At 42.3% G+C, this 19166-nt stretch overlaps 1 protein-coding gene across 33 annotated transcripts in view; it reads right to left on the bottom strand.

Annotated features, from left to right (window-relative positions):
* The window catches only part of RALGPS1 (Ral GEF with PH domain and SH3 binding motif 1), a 1054187-nt gene that overhangs the window by 86326 nt on the left and 948695 nt on the right, over positions 1 to 19166 (bottom strand). For all 33 annotated transcript variants that reach the window (XM_077284283.1, XM_077284266.1, XM_077284294.1 and 30 more), the window contains one exon: positions 5035 to 5091. In XM_077284283.1, coding sequence (XP_077140398.1) covers positions 5035 to 5091 — 57 coding nt within the window. The remainder of the gene's footprint in view (positions 1 to 5034; positions 5092 to 19166) is intronic.

Below are 19166 nucleotides of genomic sequence, written 5' to 3'. Positions count from 1 at the left end.
ATCGGGCTAGTTCTGCCACTTTGGTTTCACCCTTTTTCTGCAACTCTGGTTTTCATCCTCGTTTCTCCTCGGGCCAGGTTGAACCTTCTGACTGTCCTGGGGTTGATTCTGTGGTGGATAGGTTGCAGCGGATTTGGAACCATGTGGTGGACAATTTGAAATTGTCACAAGACAAGGCCCAGCGTTTTGCCAACCACCGCAGCGGTGTGGGTCCCCGACTTCGTGTTGGGGATTTGGTTTGGTTGTCTTCTCGGCATGTTCCTTTGAAAGTCTCCTCTCCTAAGTTCAAGCCTCGCTTTATCGGTCCTTATAAGATTTTGGAAATCCTTAACCCGGTGTCTTTTCGCTTGGACCTTCCAGCGTCATTTGCTATTCATAATGTGTTCCATAGGTCCTTGTTGCGGCGGTACGTGGTGCCTATGGTTCCTGCTGTTGAGCCTCCTGCCCCGGTTTTGGTTGAGGGCGAGTTGGAGTACGTGGTGGAGAAGATTCTGGATTCTCGTATCTCTAGACGGAAACTCCAGTATTTAGTTAAGTGGAAAGGCTATGGTCAGGAGGATAATTCCTGGGTTGTCGCCTCTGATGTTCATGCGGCTGATTTGGTTCATGCCTTTCACGCTGCTCATCCTGATCGCCCTGGGGGTCTTGGTGAGGGTTCGGTGACCCCTCCTCAAGGGGGGGGGTACTGTTGTGAACTGTGTTTCTGGGCTCCCTCTGGTGGTCACTAACGGTATTGTGTTAGGCATGTCTTGTTGCAGGCCTGAGCTCCAGCTGTGTCGTTAAGCAGCGGGTGTTCCCTATTTAAGTCTCCTCCGGACTCAGTCTCTTGCCTGGCATCATTGTATCCAGACCTATATGGTCTCCTCCGGATTCCTTTCAGTCTGTCTCATGCAAGAAAAGCTAAGTCCGTTTTGTATAATTTGGATCGTTTGCATTTTTCAGTGTCTTTGTCCAGCTTGCTTAATATTTGATTTTCTGGCTCGCTGGAAGCTCTAGGGGGCTGATATTCTCCCTCCGCACCGTCAGTCGGTGTGGGGGTTCTTGAATGTTCAGCGTGGATGTTTTTGTAGGGTTTTCTGCTGACCGCATAGTCCACTATCTATTTTCTGTCTATCTAGACTAGTGGGCCTCACTTTGCTGAATCTAGTTCATCTCTACGTTTGTGTTTTCCTCTTGCCTCACCGTTATTATTTGTTGGGGGCTTTCTATATCTTTGGGGTTCAATTTCTCTGGAGGCAAGTGAGGTCTTATTTTCCCTCTAGGGGTAGTCAGTTCTCCGGCTGGCTCGAAACGTCTAGAACCAACGTAGGCACGTTCACCGGCTGCTTCTAGTTGTGTGTGTTAGGATCAGGTATGCGGTTAGCCCAGTTTCCACCTCCCTAGAGCAGTATTTATGTTTTTGCTATCTTGCCGGAATATCAGAGATCCTCTACCACTGGGATCATAACAGGCGCAGCTCAGTTAGTTTCATTTCTCTATTTTCAGTGGTTTGTCTGGGAAACACCCTCCTCCCAGTACCTTCCTAACTTTAAAAGCTGTGTAAAACCTGAGAAGCCTCTTGTGCTGCAGAGCTGCAGGAGATCAGATATCAGTGTTTTGGCTTCTCCGGCTCATTGCCCCTGAACGCGTCACACCTTTGACGGTTAGAATTTGCTGTTTTTATTCATCCCAATTGTTTTTTTAGCTTGTTTTATGAATAGCTAGTGCTAAATTTGTGGATTTGTCATAGAAGGTGTTGTTAGAAATAAGAGTGTGCTTCTCAGGCACATTGCGCCCTAACACATATTCTCTCTCTTGCTTCAGCTTTTCTTATGAAATGGCGAGGAGAATATTTGACTTGTCAAATGCCCTTCATGTTGAGCAAGTGCAAAATATACTGCTTGATGATGAGACAGACCCCTTACAGTAAGAAGATTTAGGGGAAGAAAGTGACATTGATTCAGAACATGATGTGGAAGAATGTCCAGATGTGTCTGATACAGATCAAGATGGAGAGAGTGAGGAGGATGCTCAAGACATAGAAACATATTACTTTTCTGGTTATTAAACATTTTTTTTCCACCTGATTATGTGTATTCTCATTTATTACATTCCTATTAAGGTAACTGATCACTTTTAGAGCATTGCAATTTTTAAAAAAGGAAAATATAGCCAATTTTCTAGCCTGTGCCGGACAGGCGCAATGCCCCTAAACTCGTTATGAAACATATTGCCCCTGACGGAGGGTTAACAGATGACAGACCTGAGGGGTGACTTGCTTTTTTTGTGGATTGAGTTGAAGCTTTTTATTAGGAACATTTTACATAATGTCTGGGATCACATTTATCTGGCGCTCTGACTAATTACTTTGCGGTTTCCATCTAAATATCCGAGTGACGTCACAGATGAAACCCCCGAGGGATCCATTCACTATAAAGAGGCAGCAGAGTTACTCTGGACTCCCTCTGGCCTCTGTTCAGCGGTGTCCTTCTTTTCAGAAATGCACAAAACTGTGACCAACGGCACTTTTATGCAATTCTAAAAAGACAGACACCACCGAATCACAGGTCAGACAGCGCAAACAGTGATTCCATCTGCCTCATTATAGGGAATTTTCCACCAGGGGTTCTGTCTGAATCACGCATTTCAGAGATTTACACGGTAACCCCAATGTAAGCGCTCCAGCGCAGGATAAATGTGCCCTGAGCCTTACTGCGATCTTTGGGATGCAGAATGAAAAAAAATCTACAACATGTGAAGAATTGGTTTCATTTATTTTTTTACGCTGTTCCTCGTGCAGTATAAGTGATTAGGCGAATTTATTCTTTCAGTCGGTGCAATTACAGCGATACCAGATTTATATCGGGTTTTTATTATTGGCTGCTGTCACACACTAAAAGTTGCTTTTTATTGCGAAAACTAGTTTTTGCATGACAATATTTTGAGAGTTATAATTTTTTCAGATTTTGGTTGAGAATCATGTGAGGACTTGTTTTTTACGGGAAGAGCTGATGTTTTTATTGGTATGATTTTTGGGCACATAACATTTTTTGATCGATTTCTATTCTGAATTTTGAAAGACAGAATGAACAAAAACCAGCAATTCAAGAATTTTTTTTTTTTTTTTAATACTGTTCCGCGTGTGGTAAAATTGGTAAGACCGCTTTATTCTTCGGGTCAGTACGAATACAGCGATACCTCATTTATATATTTTTATGTTTTGGCACTTTTACACAATAAAAACTATTTTAGAGAAAAAATTATTATTTATGCATCGCTTTATTCTGAGCACTATAACTTTTTTATTTTTCTGCTGATGGAGCTGTATGGCGACTCAAGATAACGTTTTCAGCGGTACCATTTTTATTTACATCTGTCTTTTTTATCTCACTTTTTGTTCGGTGGTATGATGACAAAGCATTGTTTTTTGCCTTGTTTTTACAGTGTTCATTGAAGGGGTTAACTAGTGGGACAGTCTTATAGAGCGGGTTGTTACGGATGCGGCGATACCAAATTTGTGTACTTTTTTTTTTTACATAAATGTATTTATTGGAAAAATACATATTTTTCTTTATTTAGGGATTTTTTAAAACATTTTTACACTTCGTAAAATGTTTTTTTTTTTAAACTATTTTACATCAGGATGGGACATCACTGTATTACATCAGATCGCTGAACTGCCACTGCCACGCAATCGTGCTGCCATACTAGTACTGCTGTTTGTGGGCACGCACCTCCTGCAGAGCAGTACTAGTACAGCTCGTGTCAGGAAGGGGTTAAAAAGCCCTCCTACTCTGCACTCTGCATTAATTGCACCTATGCATATTCAATTGCAGTCCACCATGACCAAGTCCAAAGACCTAAGGACACCAGGGACAAAATTGTAGATCTGCACAAGGCTGGGATGGGCTATAGGACAATAGGTAAGCAGCTTGGTGAGAAGGCAACAACTGTTGACACAGTTATTAGAAAATGGAAGAAACACAAGATGACTGTCAATTTTCCTCAGTCTGGGGCCCCATGCAAGATCTCGCCTCGTGGGGGTGAGGATGATTCTTAGAAAGGTCAGGAATCGGTCCAGAACTGGGAGAACTTGGTTAATGACTTGAAGACAGCTGGGACTACAGTTGCAAACGTTTTCGTAAGTAACACAGTACGCCGTCATGGGTTAAAATTCTGCAGGGCACGCAAGGTCCCCCTGCTCACACTAGCACATGTCCAGGCCTGTTTGAAGTTCGCCAATGACCATCTGGATGATCCAGAGGAGGCATGGGAGAAGGTCATGTGATCAGATGAGACCAAAAGATAACTTTTTGGTGTCAACTCCACTTGCTGTTCATGTATAGTGGAATTTTGGCCAACAACATCCTTTCCTCAGTAATATCATTGAAGTTGGGTCTTCCAGCATGACAATTACCCAAAACACAATGCCAGGGCAACTAAGGAGTGGCTCCGCATTTCAAGGTCCTGGAGTGGCCTAGCCAGTTTCCAGACCTGAACCCAATAGAAAATCTTTGGAGGGTGCTGTAACGTAATGTTGCCCAGCAACAGCCCCAAAACCTGAAAGATCTGGAGAAGATCTGTATGGAAAAGTGGGTTAAAATCCCAGCTGCAGTGTGTGCGAACTTGGTGAAGAACTAAAGGAAGCGTCTGACCTCTGTAATTGCAAACAAAGGTTTCTGAACCAATTATTAAGTTCTGTTTTTCTATTGTATCAAATACTTAATTCATGCAATAAAATGCAAATTAATTATTTAAAAACCATACATTGTGATTTTCTGGATTTTTTTAAGGTTCTGTCTCTTACAGTTGAATTGTACCTATGATAAAAGTTACAGACATCTCCATTTTTTGTTGTTGGGAAAACTGCAAAATCGGCAGTGTATCAAATAGTTATTTTCCCCACTGTAGGTATATAGGTCAAGTTAGGAGACCTAATGGTCTGGCCGGGTATCGCAATCCGAACAAGAGTCTGTGTTTTGTTGATGTGTGAATCTACCCTAAATCTGTAATGTGGGTCGCTCTTCTTTCAACATTAGTAATGATCGTACTCACCGCCCCCGGGCCACTCCTGTCTGTATCCAGGCACTGGTACATTCAGAGCGTGTGGAGCTGAAAGATAAATACACAATACATGTGTGCTAAAAAGGCTGCACTGGACAACTTAAGTATAGAGAAGAGACAAAATATAATACAATAAATGTATCACTGAAATTGTAGGATTCTGCCAGTGTCACAAGGAAAGGAGGGTTGTACAATTAAGGTACCTTCACACTAAGCGACGCTGCAGCGATACAGACAACGATGCCGATCGCTGCAGCGTCGCTGTTTAGTCGCTGTGTGGTCGCTGGAGAGCTGTCACACAGACGGCTCTCCAGCGACCAACGATGCCGAAGTCCCCTGGTAACCAGGGTAAACATCGGGTTACTAAGTGCAGGGCCGCGCTTAGTAACCCGATGTTTACCCTGGTTACCATTGTAAAAGTAAAAAAAAAAAAAACACATACTCACATTCCGGTGCCCGGTGTCCGCTTCCCTGCACTCCTCCTGCATCCTGTGTCAGCGCCGAACATCTCCGGCATCTCCCACAGAGCAGAGCGGTGACGTCACCGCTCTGCTTTACGGCCGGCACTTACACAGGATGCAGGAGGAGTGCAGGGAAACGGACGCCGGGCACCGGAATGTGAGTATGTGTTTTTTTTTTTTACTTTTACAATGGTAACCAGGGTAAACATCGGGTTACTAAGCGCGGCCCTGCGCTTAGTAACCCGATGTTTACCCTGGTTACCAGTGAAGACATCGCTGGATCGGTGTCACACACACCGATTCAGCGATGTCAGCGGGAGATCCAGCGACGAAATAAAGTTCTGGACTTTCAGCAACGACCAGCGATCTCACAGCGGGATCCTGATCGCTGCTGCGTGTCAAACACAACGATATCGCTATCCAGGACACTGCAACGTCATGGATCGCTATCGTTATCGTTGTAAAGTCGCTTAGTGTGAAGGTACCTTTAGTCAAGAAAACAGATTACAAACAGACTGGTGTCTGCTAGGATTTCCCTCTTCCCATCTCATTAATGGATAAAAACATGAAGGTTTTGTTGGTGCATTGCCAATGAAAATAAATAAATACCTTTTATTTACAGTGGCATGTTAAAGTTTGGGCACCCCTGGTCAAAATTACTGATATTTTGAAGTCAGTCAAGTTGATGAAATGATCTCTAAAAGGCCTAAAGTTAAAGATGACATGTATTTTTTGCCAAAAATACAAAGGAAATCTATTTTATTTTTTTATATTTTAAAAATTACAAAAAGTAAAAGTTTGGGCACCCATGGAGATCCATGTGCTCAGATAACTTTGACCAAGGTGTTTCAGACCTTAAAAGCCCTGTTAGGGTTATTGCTTGTTCACTGTCGTTGTTAGGAAAGGTCAGGTGATGCAAATTTCCCAGTTTTGTAAAAACCTAGCTTCCTCTAACCTTGTGCCAAAAATAGCAATCATGGGTTCTTCTAAGCAGCTGCCTAGCACTCCGAAAATGATTGAGGCAAACCAAGTAGGAGAATTGAATAAGAAGATAGCAAAGCGTTTTCAAGTTGCCATTTACTCAGTTTGAGTAAAAAGATTTATTAATTAAAAAATGGCAGTTAGCAGGAACAGTGGAGGTCAAGATGAGGTCTGGAAGACCAAGCAAAATTTCAATGATAACTGCTCACAGGATTGCTAGAGACAAATCGGAACCCCCGCTTAACTGCAAAAGATCTTCATAAAGGTTTAGCAGACTCTGGAGTTGTGGTACATTGTTCAACTGTTCAGAGACACCTGCACAAATATGGCCTTCATTGAAAAATCATCAGAAGAAAACCTCTTCTGTGTCCTAACCATAAAATTCAGCATCAAAAGTATGCAAAAGAACATCTAAACAATCCTGATTCATTTTGGAAACAAGTCCTGTGGACCGATGAGGTTAAAATAGAACTCTTTGACCACAGTGATCACAGGTATGTGTGGAGAAAAAAGGGCACAGAATTTCGAGATAAAGACTTCTCACCAACCATTAAGCATGGTGGTGGATGAATCATGCTTTGGGATTGTGTAGCAGAATGGATCCAATGAAATTTCAACAAATTATTGATGCAAACATAACACCATCTGTAAATAAGCAGAAGTTGAAAAGAGGATGGCTTCTACAAATGGATAAGGATCCTAAACCCGTTTTCCTTTTTGTAATTTTTAAAATGTAAAAATGAAATATATATTTTTTTTGCCTAAAATACAAAGGAAAGGTGTCATCTTTAACTTTAAGCCTTTTAGAGATCATTTCATTTTCAACTTGCTTAACTGTTCACAATAACCGTAATTTTGACCAGGGGTGCTCAAACTTTTACATGCCACAGCAAGATTCAAAATCACAAACCTGTTATCGGCTCTGGACTGGAGCCTTCATCAGGTGCCGAAAACTGGTTTATGATTTTGAATCACAAATTAAAGGTATTTAAATTACAACATCATCACTGAGATCATTGGCAGCGCACCAACATAACCTTCATGTTTTTATCTTTCCCCTTTCCCGGTTCCCTAGGTGTACCACGCATATTCTCTGGCGCTGCACCTCACCGCCTTCACTCCAAGTGCTACATTCTTGAACCATTGGAAATAATAAGCCATTTTAGTGCTACTATTACCATCTATTTTTTTGCATCCCATTAGTGGGGCGGTTTAGTCTCAGTTGTCTTTGGGGCAAGTGTAGTAACAAAGTTTATAGATATGAGCAGGAGGTACAGAAACAGCTGAATGCTCTTCCTCTACATATTTTAATGACCATGAACAGCTGGCTTCAAGACTGGGCCATTCTGGGGATAGGTGGGACCCTGTATATCCGTATTTACATGCCACCATAACCCATAAAATTGAAACCACTTAATAGTGTGCGATATTTCCCTTGTGCTGCCCAAATAACTGTGAGCCGTCCAGGCATGGACTCCGCTGACCTCTGAAGACATCCTGTCCTTACTGGACCATATTAATCCTGTAAATTGCTTGGTGTGGCCTCCATGAATCTGACTTGTTTTATGTGCACATTCACCAGATGATCAATCTCTGTCATGTTTTCCCATTCCTGATCAGTTTTTGAAGTGTGGCAGGGGCATTATCCTGCTGAAAGAGGTATTGCCATTTTGAGATCCTGCTCCCACCAAGGGGGGTACTTGGTGTGTACAATGTTTAGGTAGGTGGTACATATCACATGATGCCAGGACCCGATGTTTCCCAGCAGAACATTGCCCCGTCACCTGGCTCCACCGGAATGTTTTCTTCCTATCGCCATCTCTTTCTCATGACGTAACACATGATTCAATAGACCAGGTTACCCTCCTCCATGGTCTAGTTCTGATGATCATGTGCGTATTTTAGGTAATTTTGTTGGTCAGGGGTTGTAAGCTGTGCAGCTTTCAGTGTTCTGACCCATTTCTATCACAACAATTTATGTTACAGTATCTCTTCTTCGGGACCAGACGGGCTAGTCTTCTCTCCCCACAGGCATCACTGCTATCTAGTTATCATAATTTACCTTAGATACTAAAGACAAATTTAGACTTCCATGAAATGCATCAAAGTACGGACTGCGATGTCCAGACTGGCTGCAGATCTCCTGGACTCGAACATGCACAGACTGTGTTTCATTGATCTCTTAAGTCTGCTTCTCTGTTCGCTGTCTGTCGTGTATATCCCGCCGCCGAGATAATAAACGTTGTTCAATTGCCTTGTCAGTGGTTTTAATATTATGGCTAATTCATGTATAACTCAATTACAGTAATTTGGGAAAAACCGTTTTAGTGAAATGACTCTGCAGTTTAAAAAAATATCTAGTTCACAAGGTCCATACACAAAGCGCCACCACAGACAGATAACGCTGTCTCCCATTCTGTCCTGAAAAACCCCTGAAGACAATAAAAAAATTATCACTTTGTGCCACTGGAAAGGAAAATGGAAAACTGCTTGGCCAACAATGGTTCAATTCAGTTACGACAGGCACATTAATAAGGGTGGGTTGGTCTAAAAACCAATGTGTGCAGTCACTCAGACTACAAACTGTTGCATCGTGACAGTTTGCAAAGCGCACACTATCATGATTCCTCTGTATGCTTCGTGCAAATGGGCGGTCATGTGACGGTATGTATGTGATCTGCGCTGCTATCAATTCTCTTCTACTGAGAGAACCGGGATCAGACTAGTTGACACATAACCACAAAATGCGGTAATGTGACCGCTCACTCACAAGGGGGCATATAGGTGAATTGTGACAGTGTGAGCAATGCAGAAGGGACAAAAGAACAGTCATAGGAGCGCATGCGAGATGGTGCGCTGATATAAAATCTTCATTTATTAGATTCCACAACACGTTTCAACGAAATAGCTTGGTCTTCCTCAGGTGGCTATAACTGCCACCTGAGGAAGACGGAGCTATTCTTTGAAACACGTTATGGAAACTAATAAACTAAGATTTTATATCAACTCACCCTCTCGCATGCGAGCGCTCCTATGACCGTTTTTTTGTCCCTTCTTGTTTGATCCTCTTGCAAGGCATCTGGCTGGAGCTGCAGCGTATCTTCCGTTTTAACCACTCCTAACACCAGCTTGGCGCTCCTGTGAAGCCGTTCGTCATTTTCTTTTTCTATATAGTGTGAGCAATGCAGACTGTCTCAATTCAGCAGTCTGTAGTCACATACTGTGACTTTGCTTCTGAGACCGAGCAACCCCTTTAAAGGGAACCGGTCAGCAGGATTGTGCTGAGTAACCTACAGATAGTGTCAGGTTGGCGCTGTTATACTGATTACAACTATACCTTGGTTGATTAAATCCATCTTGTGGTGGTTGTTTAATCTATACGTTCAGTGTTGTGTTAATGATATGATCGTGCTCCGGGGCAGTCTGTGGGGGGGGGGGGGGGGGGGGGTCTTCAAACGGTGCTCGAATTAGGTATTCATCTGTATGGCTTCTGATAAGCCACTGATCCCTCAGTGACCGGCGCCCTAGTTTACATAATGAATATTTTATACATATTGAAAAATAAAAAATCCCCTTCTGCAGGCAGGCACTGCCACCTGCACTGCAGCATGATTGCATCTATAATATGTATTTAATCATTTTCTTTGATGGTATACATAAATTAATTAAATTAAAAAAAAAGCTGTGGCCGTGCCTGTGCATTGGCAGCTATTGGCGATTCGATAGCTGGTACTGGGCAGATGGCGCCATCTTGCTAGAGAAAAAAAATTGCCTCCTCCAAGATGGCGCTGCCACATCTATCAGATCGCCGATATATTCTACTGCGCAGGCATGGCCGGCGCCATTTTAGTTGAGACAATTTTTTTTGCTCTAGGAGTCCGATAGATGCTACTGCGTATGCGCCATCTTGGAGAAGGCAATTTTTTTTCCCTCTAGCACAATGGTGCCACCTGCGCAGTAGCAGCTACTGGATCGCCGATAGCTGCTACTGCGTAGGTGCGGCAGAGGCCATTTTCATACTGATTTTTTTAATGAATTTATGGATCCCATCAAATAAAAGAATTAAATGCATATTATATATGCGATCATTCTGCAGTGCAGGCACAGCTGGCAGTGCCTGCCTGCAGCAGAGGATTTAATATATACAGTGGGGCAAAAAAGTATTTAGTCATTCAGCAATAGTGCAAGTTCCACCACTTAACAAGATGAGAGGCGTCTGTAATTTACATCATAGGTAGACCTCAACTATGGGAGACAAACTGAGAAAAAAAAATCCAGAAAATCACATTGTCTGTTTTTTTATCATTTTATTTGCATATTATGGTGGAAAATAAGTATTTGGTCAGAAACAAACAATCAAGATTTCTGGCTCTCACAGACCTGTAACTTCTTCTTTAAGAGTCTCCTCTTTCCTCCACTCATTACCTGTAGTAATGGCACCTGTTTAAACTTGTTATCAGTATAAAAAGACACCTGTGCACACCCTCAAACAGTCTGACTCCAAACTCCACTATGGTGAAGACCAAAGAGCTGTCAAAGGACACCAGAAACAAAATTGTAGCCCTGCACCAGGCTGGGAAGACTGAATCTGCAATAGCCAACCAGCTTGGAGTGAAGAAATCAACAGTGGGAGCAATAATTAGAAAATGGAAGACATTCAAGACCACTGATAATCTCCCTCGATCTGGGGCTCCACGCAAAATCCCACCCCGTGGGGTCAGAATGATCACAAGAACGGTGAGCAAAAATCCCAGAACCACGCGGGGGGACCTAGTGAATGAACTGCAGAGAGCTGGGACCAATGTAACAAGGCCTACCATAAGTAACACACTACGCCACCATGGACTCAGATCCTGCAGTGCCAGACGTGTCCCACTGCTTAAGCCAGTACATGTCCGGGCCCGTCTGAAGTTTGCTAGAGAGCATTTGGATGATCCAGAGGAGTTTTCGGAGAATGTCCTATGGTCTGATGAAACCAAACTGGAACTGTTTGGTAGAAACACAACTTGTCGTGTTTGGAGGAAAAAGAATACTGAGTTGCATCCATTAAACACCATACCTACTGTAAAGCATGGTGGTGGAAACATCATGCTTTGGGGCTGTTTCTCTGCAAAGGGGCCAGGACGACTGATCCGGGTACATGAAAGAATGAATGGGGCCATCGTGAGATTTTGAGTGCAAACCTCCTTCCATCAGCAAGGGCACTGAAGATGAAACGTGGCTGGGTCTTTCAACATGACAATGATCCAAAGCACACCGCCAGGGCAACGAAGGAGTGGCTTCGTAAGAAGCATTTCAAGGTCCTGGAGTGGCCTAGCCAGTCTCCAGATCTCAACCCTATAGAAAACCTTTGGAGGGAATTGAAAGTCCGTGTTGCCAAGCGAAAAGCCAAAAACATCACTGCTCTAGAGGAGATCTGCATGGAGGAATGGGCCAACATACCAACAACAGTGTGTGGCAACCTTGTGAAGACTTACAGAAAACGTTTGACCTCTGTCATTGCCAACAAAGGATATATTACAAAGTATTGAGATGAAATTTTGTTTCTGACCAAATACTTATTTTCCACCATAATATGCAAATAAAATGATAAAAAAAACAGACAATGTGATTTTCTGGATTTTTTTTTCTCAGTTTGTCTCCCATAGTTGAGGTCTACCTATGATGTAAATTACAGACGCCTCTCATCTTTTTAAGTGGTGGAACTTGCACTATTGCTGAATTACTAAATACTTTTTTGCCCCACTGTATATAGGTGGCGGTCACTGAGGGATCAGTGACTTGTCAGAAGTCATACATATCAGAGCACGACATGAAGACCCCCGACAGACTGCCCCAGAGCACGGGCAGATCATTAACTGAACACTGAAAATAAAGTTTAAACAAGACGGATTTCATCAACCAAGGTGTCACTTTAATCAGTATAACGGCGCCGACCTGACACTGTTTGTAGGTTACTGTGCACAATCCTGCTAACAGGTTCTCTTTAATGGTTAAAATAACATAGTGCTTATAACTTTGTGATTGACCTTTTATTAAAAATCTACAAAAACAGAGGGATTTTCAATTCTATAGTGTGCAGCTTTAGGTCTTTTAGGCTACAAGTTCTTGCTAACAAGCGCCACTCTAAATCTGTCTGGATTGCTGAATCTGGCCAGCTTGATTCCCTCTACTTCTCCTCCGATGCTAGCAGTGATGCTAGCAACACAGTTCAGAGGAGCAGAGAAACCGAGCCACTGGTCTGAAATGTCAATCTTCAGTAGCGAGAACTTTCTACCCGACACCTTTGTCCCCTTCATATATTTGTCCCTCTGCAGCTGCTTACAAAAGGATTGAACATTAAAATTCAAGCAGTTTGATACTCATCTTCCCCGATATCGACAGGTTTAGCCAACTTTAATCTATTGTGAATGGGGGCTTTTAAAGGGAACCTGTCACCCCCCCCCCCCAGGTGTTTGAAACTAAAAGAGCCACCTTGTGCAGCAGTAATGCTGCATTCTGACAAGGTGGCTCTTTTAGTTACTGGTGCTGTAACTGCCTGTGCAGCCGCCCTGCCTGTGAATCCCGGCCCCGCAGTGTCTCCTGATTTATTCACACTCCGGGGCTGGGATTCATAGGCAGGGCGACCGCACAGGCGCAGTCAGCTAGACTGCATATGAGCACAGAGGACGGGCAGCGCTAACTGCGCCTGCCCAAGGCATGACAAAAGAGCGCAGGCTGATTTCAAAACAGCGGTGAGGAGGCGGCGCCCGGCGCCAAGAAGACTTGAGTGACGGCTGTGTGGCGTCTGCAGCAGGGGGGAAAGGCCTGCCTCCAGGACTGAAGAAAGGTATTTAGGACAAATTACAAAACTGATTATTTCTGCAGTTACAGCACCAATAACTAAAAGAGCCACCTTGTCAGAATGCAGCATTACTGCTGCACAAGGTGGCTTTTAGTTTCAAACGCCTGGGGGGGTGACAGGTTCCCTTTAAGGCCCCCACATATACATTAGACTAAAGTTGTCCAAACCCGCCAATATCGTTGAGATTTTCCGCCAGTTTAATGTGTAGGTAGGATGCTTGACTCTTCCTGACAAATGATGTTTGGGGAGAGAAGTACCGTATCCATCATGTTGGATTTCCAAACTGAGCCGATTGTTTGGTTGACTTCTATTTAATGCGAATGGGGACCTTGACTTTTTGACTGGATTGGTAAATCCGTTCATTGTCTTGAAAAGCCACAATGAGGTGAAAAGCTGCACTGTTAGGTGGTGTGGAAGTGATAAGATATATGGTAAGCAAATACGCAGTGTATCAGCCATGTGTGAACATACCCTAAATGTTAGTAAGAATGTAAAAAGGGGTAACAGCACCCAAGTGATGAGGTGACCACAAACATTATTTTGCCCGTAAAGATGCTTAGATCCTACGTGAAACATGTCCACATATCATTAATGTAGGAAGAGTAACAATGGAACATATCAGACTTGTGTGACCATGTAGTCAGCGACAAAACAAACATTAGCAGGACAAGGACGGAGGGTTAGGAAACAGGACGGTATTAGATTTTGTCAAGATTTGAAAAACTTAATAGAAAACAGTTACATTGTCATGGGGCACAGATTACAGGGTGGCCGGTGATACACTTTGATTTATGATAAATCTGATACTAAATATCTCCCAATATGCAAATAAGATACAAACTGACTAAAGCAGAACAGGCAGAATCACACGTCAGAATTGTGTGGTACTCCAGATCAAATTCTGCAAATTGATTAGTTTTCACATCCTTTCTTTTACCTCACATTGTTTAAATGAATGCACATATAGAGCCCCCCATTCCTGCTATGGGAAAGGGTGTCCGCAATGGTTTGGTATAGCAGTAAGCTAAGAAGAGGTAAGCTGTTCCCAATACTGAAGCTCCATTGGTAGTTTCAGAAGATACAGCAAAATACCCAGACGCCTGCGTTTCTGCACTAAACTTAGGTGGCCACAGTGATCTATGGTGGTCTATGTTCTGTTCAGCAGATGGATGAAGAGCCTGGGTGTTGTAGCTGTGATACGGACTCTGCACTCATATATGGCACAGTATATGCCATAAATGTTAGACAGACGCAGGATGCTCAGCTGGGACTAACATCTATCTGAAGAATGAGGTACAGCCAGAGAGGGAGGGTCCAGTCTGTGTCTCTACTAGGCTAGTTTCACACTAGCGTTTGGAGGAGCTGCGGAGGGCTGCGGACTTCCTCTGTGAAGCCCCGCCCACGGCCGCACCTCCGCCGCTAGCTCTGCCTACTTCTGCATGCGGTCTTCGTACATATCTTTAACATTAGGTACGCAGGTCGTGCGGCTGTATGCGGATGCTTCCGCATGCGTCGTTTTGACGATGCAGAGAAAAAAAGAAATTGCTACAAGCTGCATCCTACGCTGGTCGCCGCATCGTCAAAACGACGCATGTGGAAGCATCCGCATACAGCCGCACGACCTGCGTTCCTAATGTTAAAGATAGGTACGCAGGCCGCATGCAGAAGTAGGCAGAGCTAGCGGCGGAGGTGCGGCCGAGGGCGGGGCTTCACGGAGGAAGTCAGCAGCCCTCCACAGCTCCTTGAAGCGCTAATGTGAAACCGACCTTATGTGTACATTACCCCTATATACAGTAATCAGCTGTCCAGTCTGTGTCTCTATTATATGTACATTACCCCTATATACAGTAATCAGCTGTCCAGTTTGTGTCTCTATTATATGTAGATTACCCCTATATACAGTAATCAGCTGTCCAGTCTGTGTCTCTATTATATGTACGTTACCCCTATATACAGTCATAAGCTGTCCAGTCTGTGTCTCTATTATATGTACGTTACCCCTATATAGAGTAATCAGCTGTCCAGTCTGTGTCTCTATTATATGTACATTACCCCTATATGCAGTAATCAGCTGTCCAGTCTGTGTCTCTATTATATGTACATTACCCCTATATAGTCATAAGCTGTCCAGTCTGTGTCTCTATTATATGTACGTTACCCCTATATACAGTAATCAGCTGTCCAGTCTGTGTCTCTATTATATGTACCTTACCCCTATATACAGTAATCAGCTGTCCAGTCTGTGTCTCTATTATATGTACATTACCCCTATATACAGTAATCAGCTGTCCAGTCTGTGTCTCTATTATATGTACGTTACCCCTATATACAGTCATAAGCTGTTCAGTCTGTGTCTCTACTATATGTATGTTACCGCTATATACAGTCATAAGCTGTCCAGTCTGTCTCTATTATATGTACGTTACCCCTATATAGTCATAAGCTGTCCAGTCTGTGTCTCTATTATATGTACGCTACCCCTATATACAGTCATAAGCTGTCCAGTCTGTGTCTCTATTATATGTACATTACCCCTATATACAGTAATCAGCTGTCCAGTCTGTCTCTATTATATGTACATTACCCCTATATACAGTCATAAGCTGTCCAGTCTGTATCTCTATTATATGTACATTACCCCTATATACAGTCATAAGCTGTTCAGTCTGTGTCTCTATTATATGTACGTTACCCCTATATACAGTAATCAGCTGTCCAGTCTGTGTCTCTATTATATGTACCTTACCCCTATATACAGTAATCAGCTGTCCAGTCTGTGTCTCTATTATATGTACATTACCCCTATATACAGTAATCAGCTGTCCAGTCTGTGTCTCTATTATATGTACGTTACCCCTATATACAGTCATAAGCTGTTCAGTCTGTGTCTCTATTATATGTACGTTACCGCTATATACAGTCATAAGCTGTCCAGTCTGTCTCTATTATATGTACGTTACCCCTATATAGTCATAAGCTGTCCAGTCTGTGTCTCCATTATATGTACATTACCCCTATATACAGTCATAAGCAGTCCAGTCTGTGTCTCTATTATATGTACATTACCCCTATATACAGTAATCAGCTGTCCAGTCTGTCTCTATTATATGTACATTACCCCTATATACAGTCATAAGCTGTCCAGTCTGTGTCTCTATTATATGTACATTACCCCTATATACAGTCATAAGCTGTTCAGTCTGTGTCTCTATTATATGTACGTTACCGCTATATACAGTCATAAGCTGTCCAGTCTGTCTCTATTATATGTACGTTACCCCTATATAGTCATAAGCTGTCCAGTCTGTCTCTATTATATGTACGTTACCCCTATATACAGTCATAAGCTGTCCAGTCTGTGTCTCTATTATATGTACATTACCCCTATATACAGTCATAAGCTGTCCAGTCTGTGTCTCTATTATATGTACATTACCCCTATATACAGTAATCAGCTGTCCAGTCTGTGTCTCTATTATATGTACATTACCCCTATATACAGTAATCAGCTGTCCAGTCTGTCTCTATTATATGTACGTTACCCCTATATAGTCATAAGCTGTCCAGTCTGTGTCTCTATTATATGTACATTACCCCTATATACAGTAATCAGCTGTCCAGTCTGTCTCTATTATATGTACATTACCCCTATATACAGTCATAATCTGTCCAGTCTGTATCTCTATTATATGTACATTACCCCTATATACAGTCATAAGCTGTTCAGTCTGTGTCTCTATTATATGTACGTTACCCCTATATACAGTAATCAGCTGTCCAGTCTGTGTCTCTATTATATGTACCTTACCCCTATATACAGTAATCAGCTGTCCAGTCTGTGTCTCTATTATATGTACATTACCCCTATATACAGTAATCAGCTGTCCAGTCTGTGTCTCTATTATATGTACGTTACCCCTATATACAGTCATAAGCTGTTCAGTCTGTGTCTCTATTATATGTACGTTACCGCTATATACAGTCATAAGCTGTCCAGTCTGTCTCTATTATATGTACGTTACCCCTATATAGTCATAAGCTGTCCAGTCTGTGTCTCTATTATATGTACGCTACCCCTATATACAGTCATAAGCTGTCCAGTCTGTGTCTCTATTATATGTACATTACCCCTATATACAGTCATAAGCAGTCCAGTCTGTGTCTCTATTATATGTACATTACCCCTATATACAGTAATCAGCTGTCCAGTCTGTCTCTATTATATGTACATTACCCCTATATACAGTCATAAGCTGTCCAGTCTGTGTCTCTATTATATGTACATTACCCCTATATACAGTCATAAGCTGTTCAGTCTGTGTCTCTATTATATGTACGTTACCGCTATATACAGTCATAAGCTGTCCAGTCTGTCTCTATTATATGTACGTTACCCCTATATAGTCATAAGCTGTCCAGTCTGTCTCTATTATATGTACGTTACCCCTATATACAGTCATAAGCTGTCCAGTCTGTGTCTCTATTATATGTACATTACCCCTATATACAGTCATAAGCTGTCCAGTCTGTGTCTCTATTATATGTACATTACCCCTATATACAGTAATCAGCTGTCCAGTCTGTGTCTCTATTATATGTACATTACCCCTATATACAGTAATCAGCTGTCCAGTCTGTCTCTATTATATGTACGTTACCCCTATATAGTCATAAGCTGTCCAGTCTGTGTCTCTATTATATGTACATTACCCCTATATACAGTAATCAGCTGTCCAGTCTGTCTCTATTATATGTACATTACCCCTATATACAGTCATAAGCTGTCCAGTCTGTATCTCTATTATATGTACATTACCCCTATATACAGTCATAAGCTGTTCAGTCTGTGTCTCTATTATATGTACGTTACCCCTATATACAGTAATCAGCTGTCCAGTCTGTGTCTCTATTATATGTACCTTACCCCTATATACAGTAATCAGCTGTCCAGTCTGTGTCTCTATTATATGTACATTACCCCTATATACAGTAATCAGCTGTCCAGTCTGTCTCTATTATATGTACGTTACCCCTATATAGTCATAAGCTGTCCAGTCTGTGTCTCTATTATATGTACATTACCCCTATATACAGTAATCAGCTGTCCAGTCTGTCTCTATTATATGTACATTACCCCTATATAGTCATAAGCAGTCCAGTCTGTGTCTCTATTATATGTACATTACCCCTATATACAGTAATCAGCTGTCCAGTCTGTCTCTATTATATGTACGTTACCCCTATATAGTCATAAGCTGTCCAGTCTGTGTCTCTATTATATGTACATTACCCCTATATACAGTAATCAGCTGTCCAGTCTGTCTCTATTATATGTACATTACCCCTATATAGTCATAAGCTGTCCAGTCTGACTCTATTATATGAACGTTACCCCTATATAGTCATAAGCTGTCCAGTCTGTGTCTCTATTATATGTACATTACCCCTATATACAGTCATAAGCTGTCCAGTCTGTGTCTCTATTATATGTACGTTACCCCTATATAGAGTAATCAGCTGTCCAGTCTGTGTCTCTATTATATGTACATTACCCCTATATACAGTAATCAGCTGTCCAGTCTGTGTCTCTATTAGCAGTGCTTGTCTTCCAATCCTCTAGATATGTCTCTGCTTCAATCCTTTCCTCCCCTGCCACTTCCCTTTAGCTCCCTCTATCCAGGTTTTCAGATTTACTATTTCTACTCCAGAAAATGCACATCATAGAAGGAGATGATTATTTCTGTAGATTTCTGCCTACCTGCACCTCCAAGAGGTGATAGTGATTTAGTCTCCACTAGACCTTTTGCTCATTGTTCCCTGCCCCAACACCCTCCCTA

The sequence above is a fragment of the Ranitomeya variabilis genome, chromosome 2 (assembly GCF_051348905.1).
Source record: "Ranitomeya variabilis isolate aRanVar5 chromosome 2, aRanVar5.hap1, whole genome shotgun sequence".
NCBI lineage: Eukaryota > Metazoa > Chordata > Amphibia > Anura > Dendrobatidae > Ranitomeya > Ranitomeya variabilis.
Note: the sequence above shows the minus strand (reverse complement) of the source record. Positions and strands in the feature narration are given on the sequence as shown.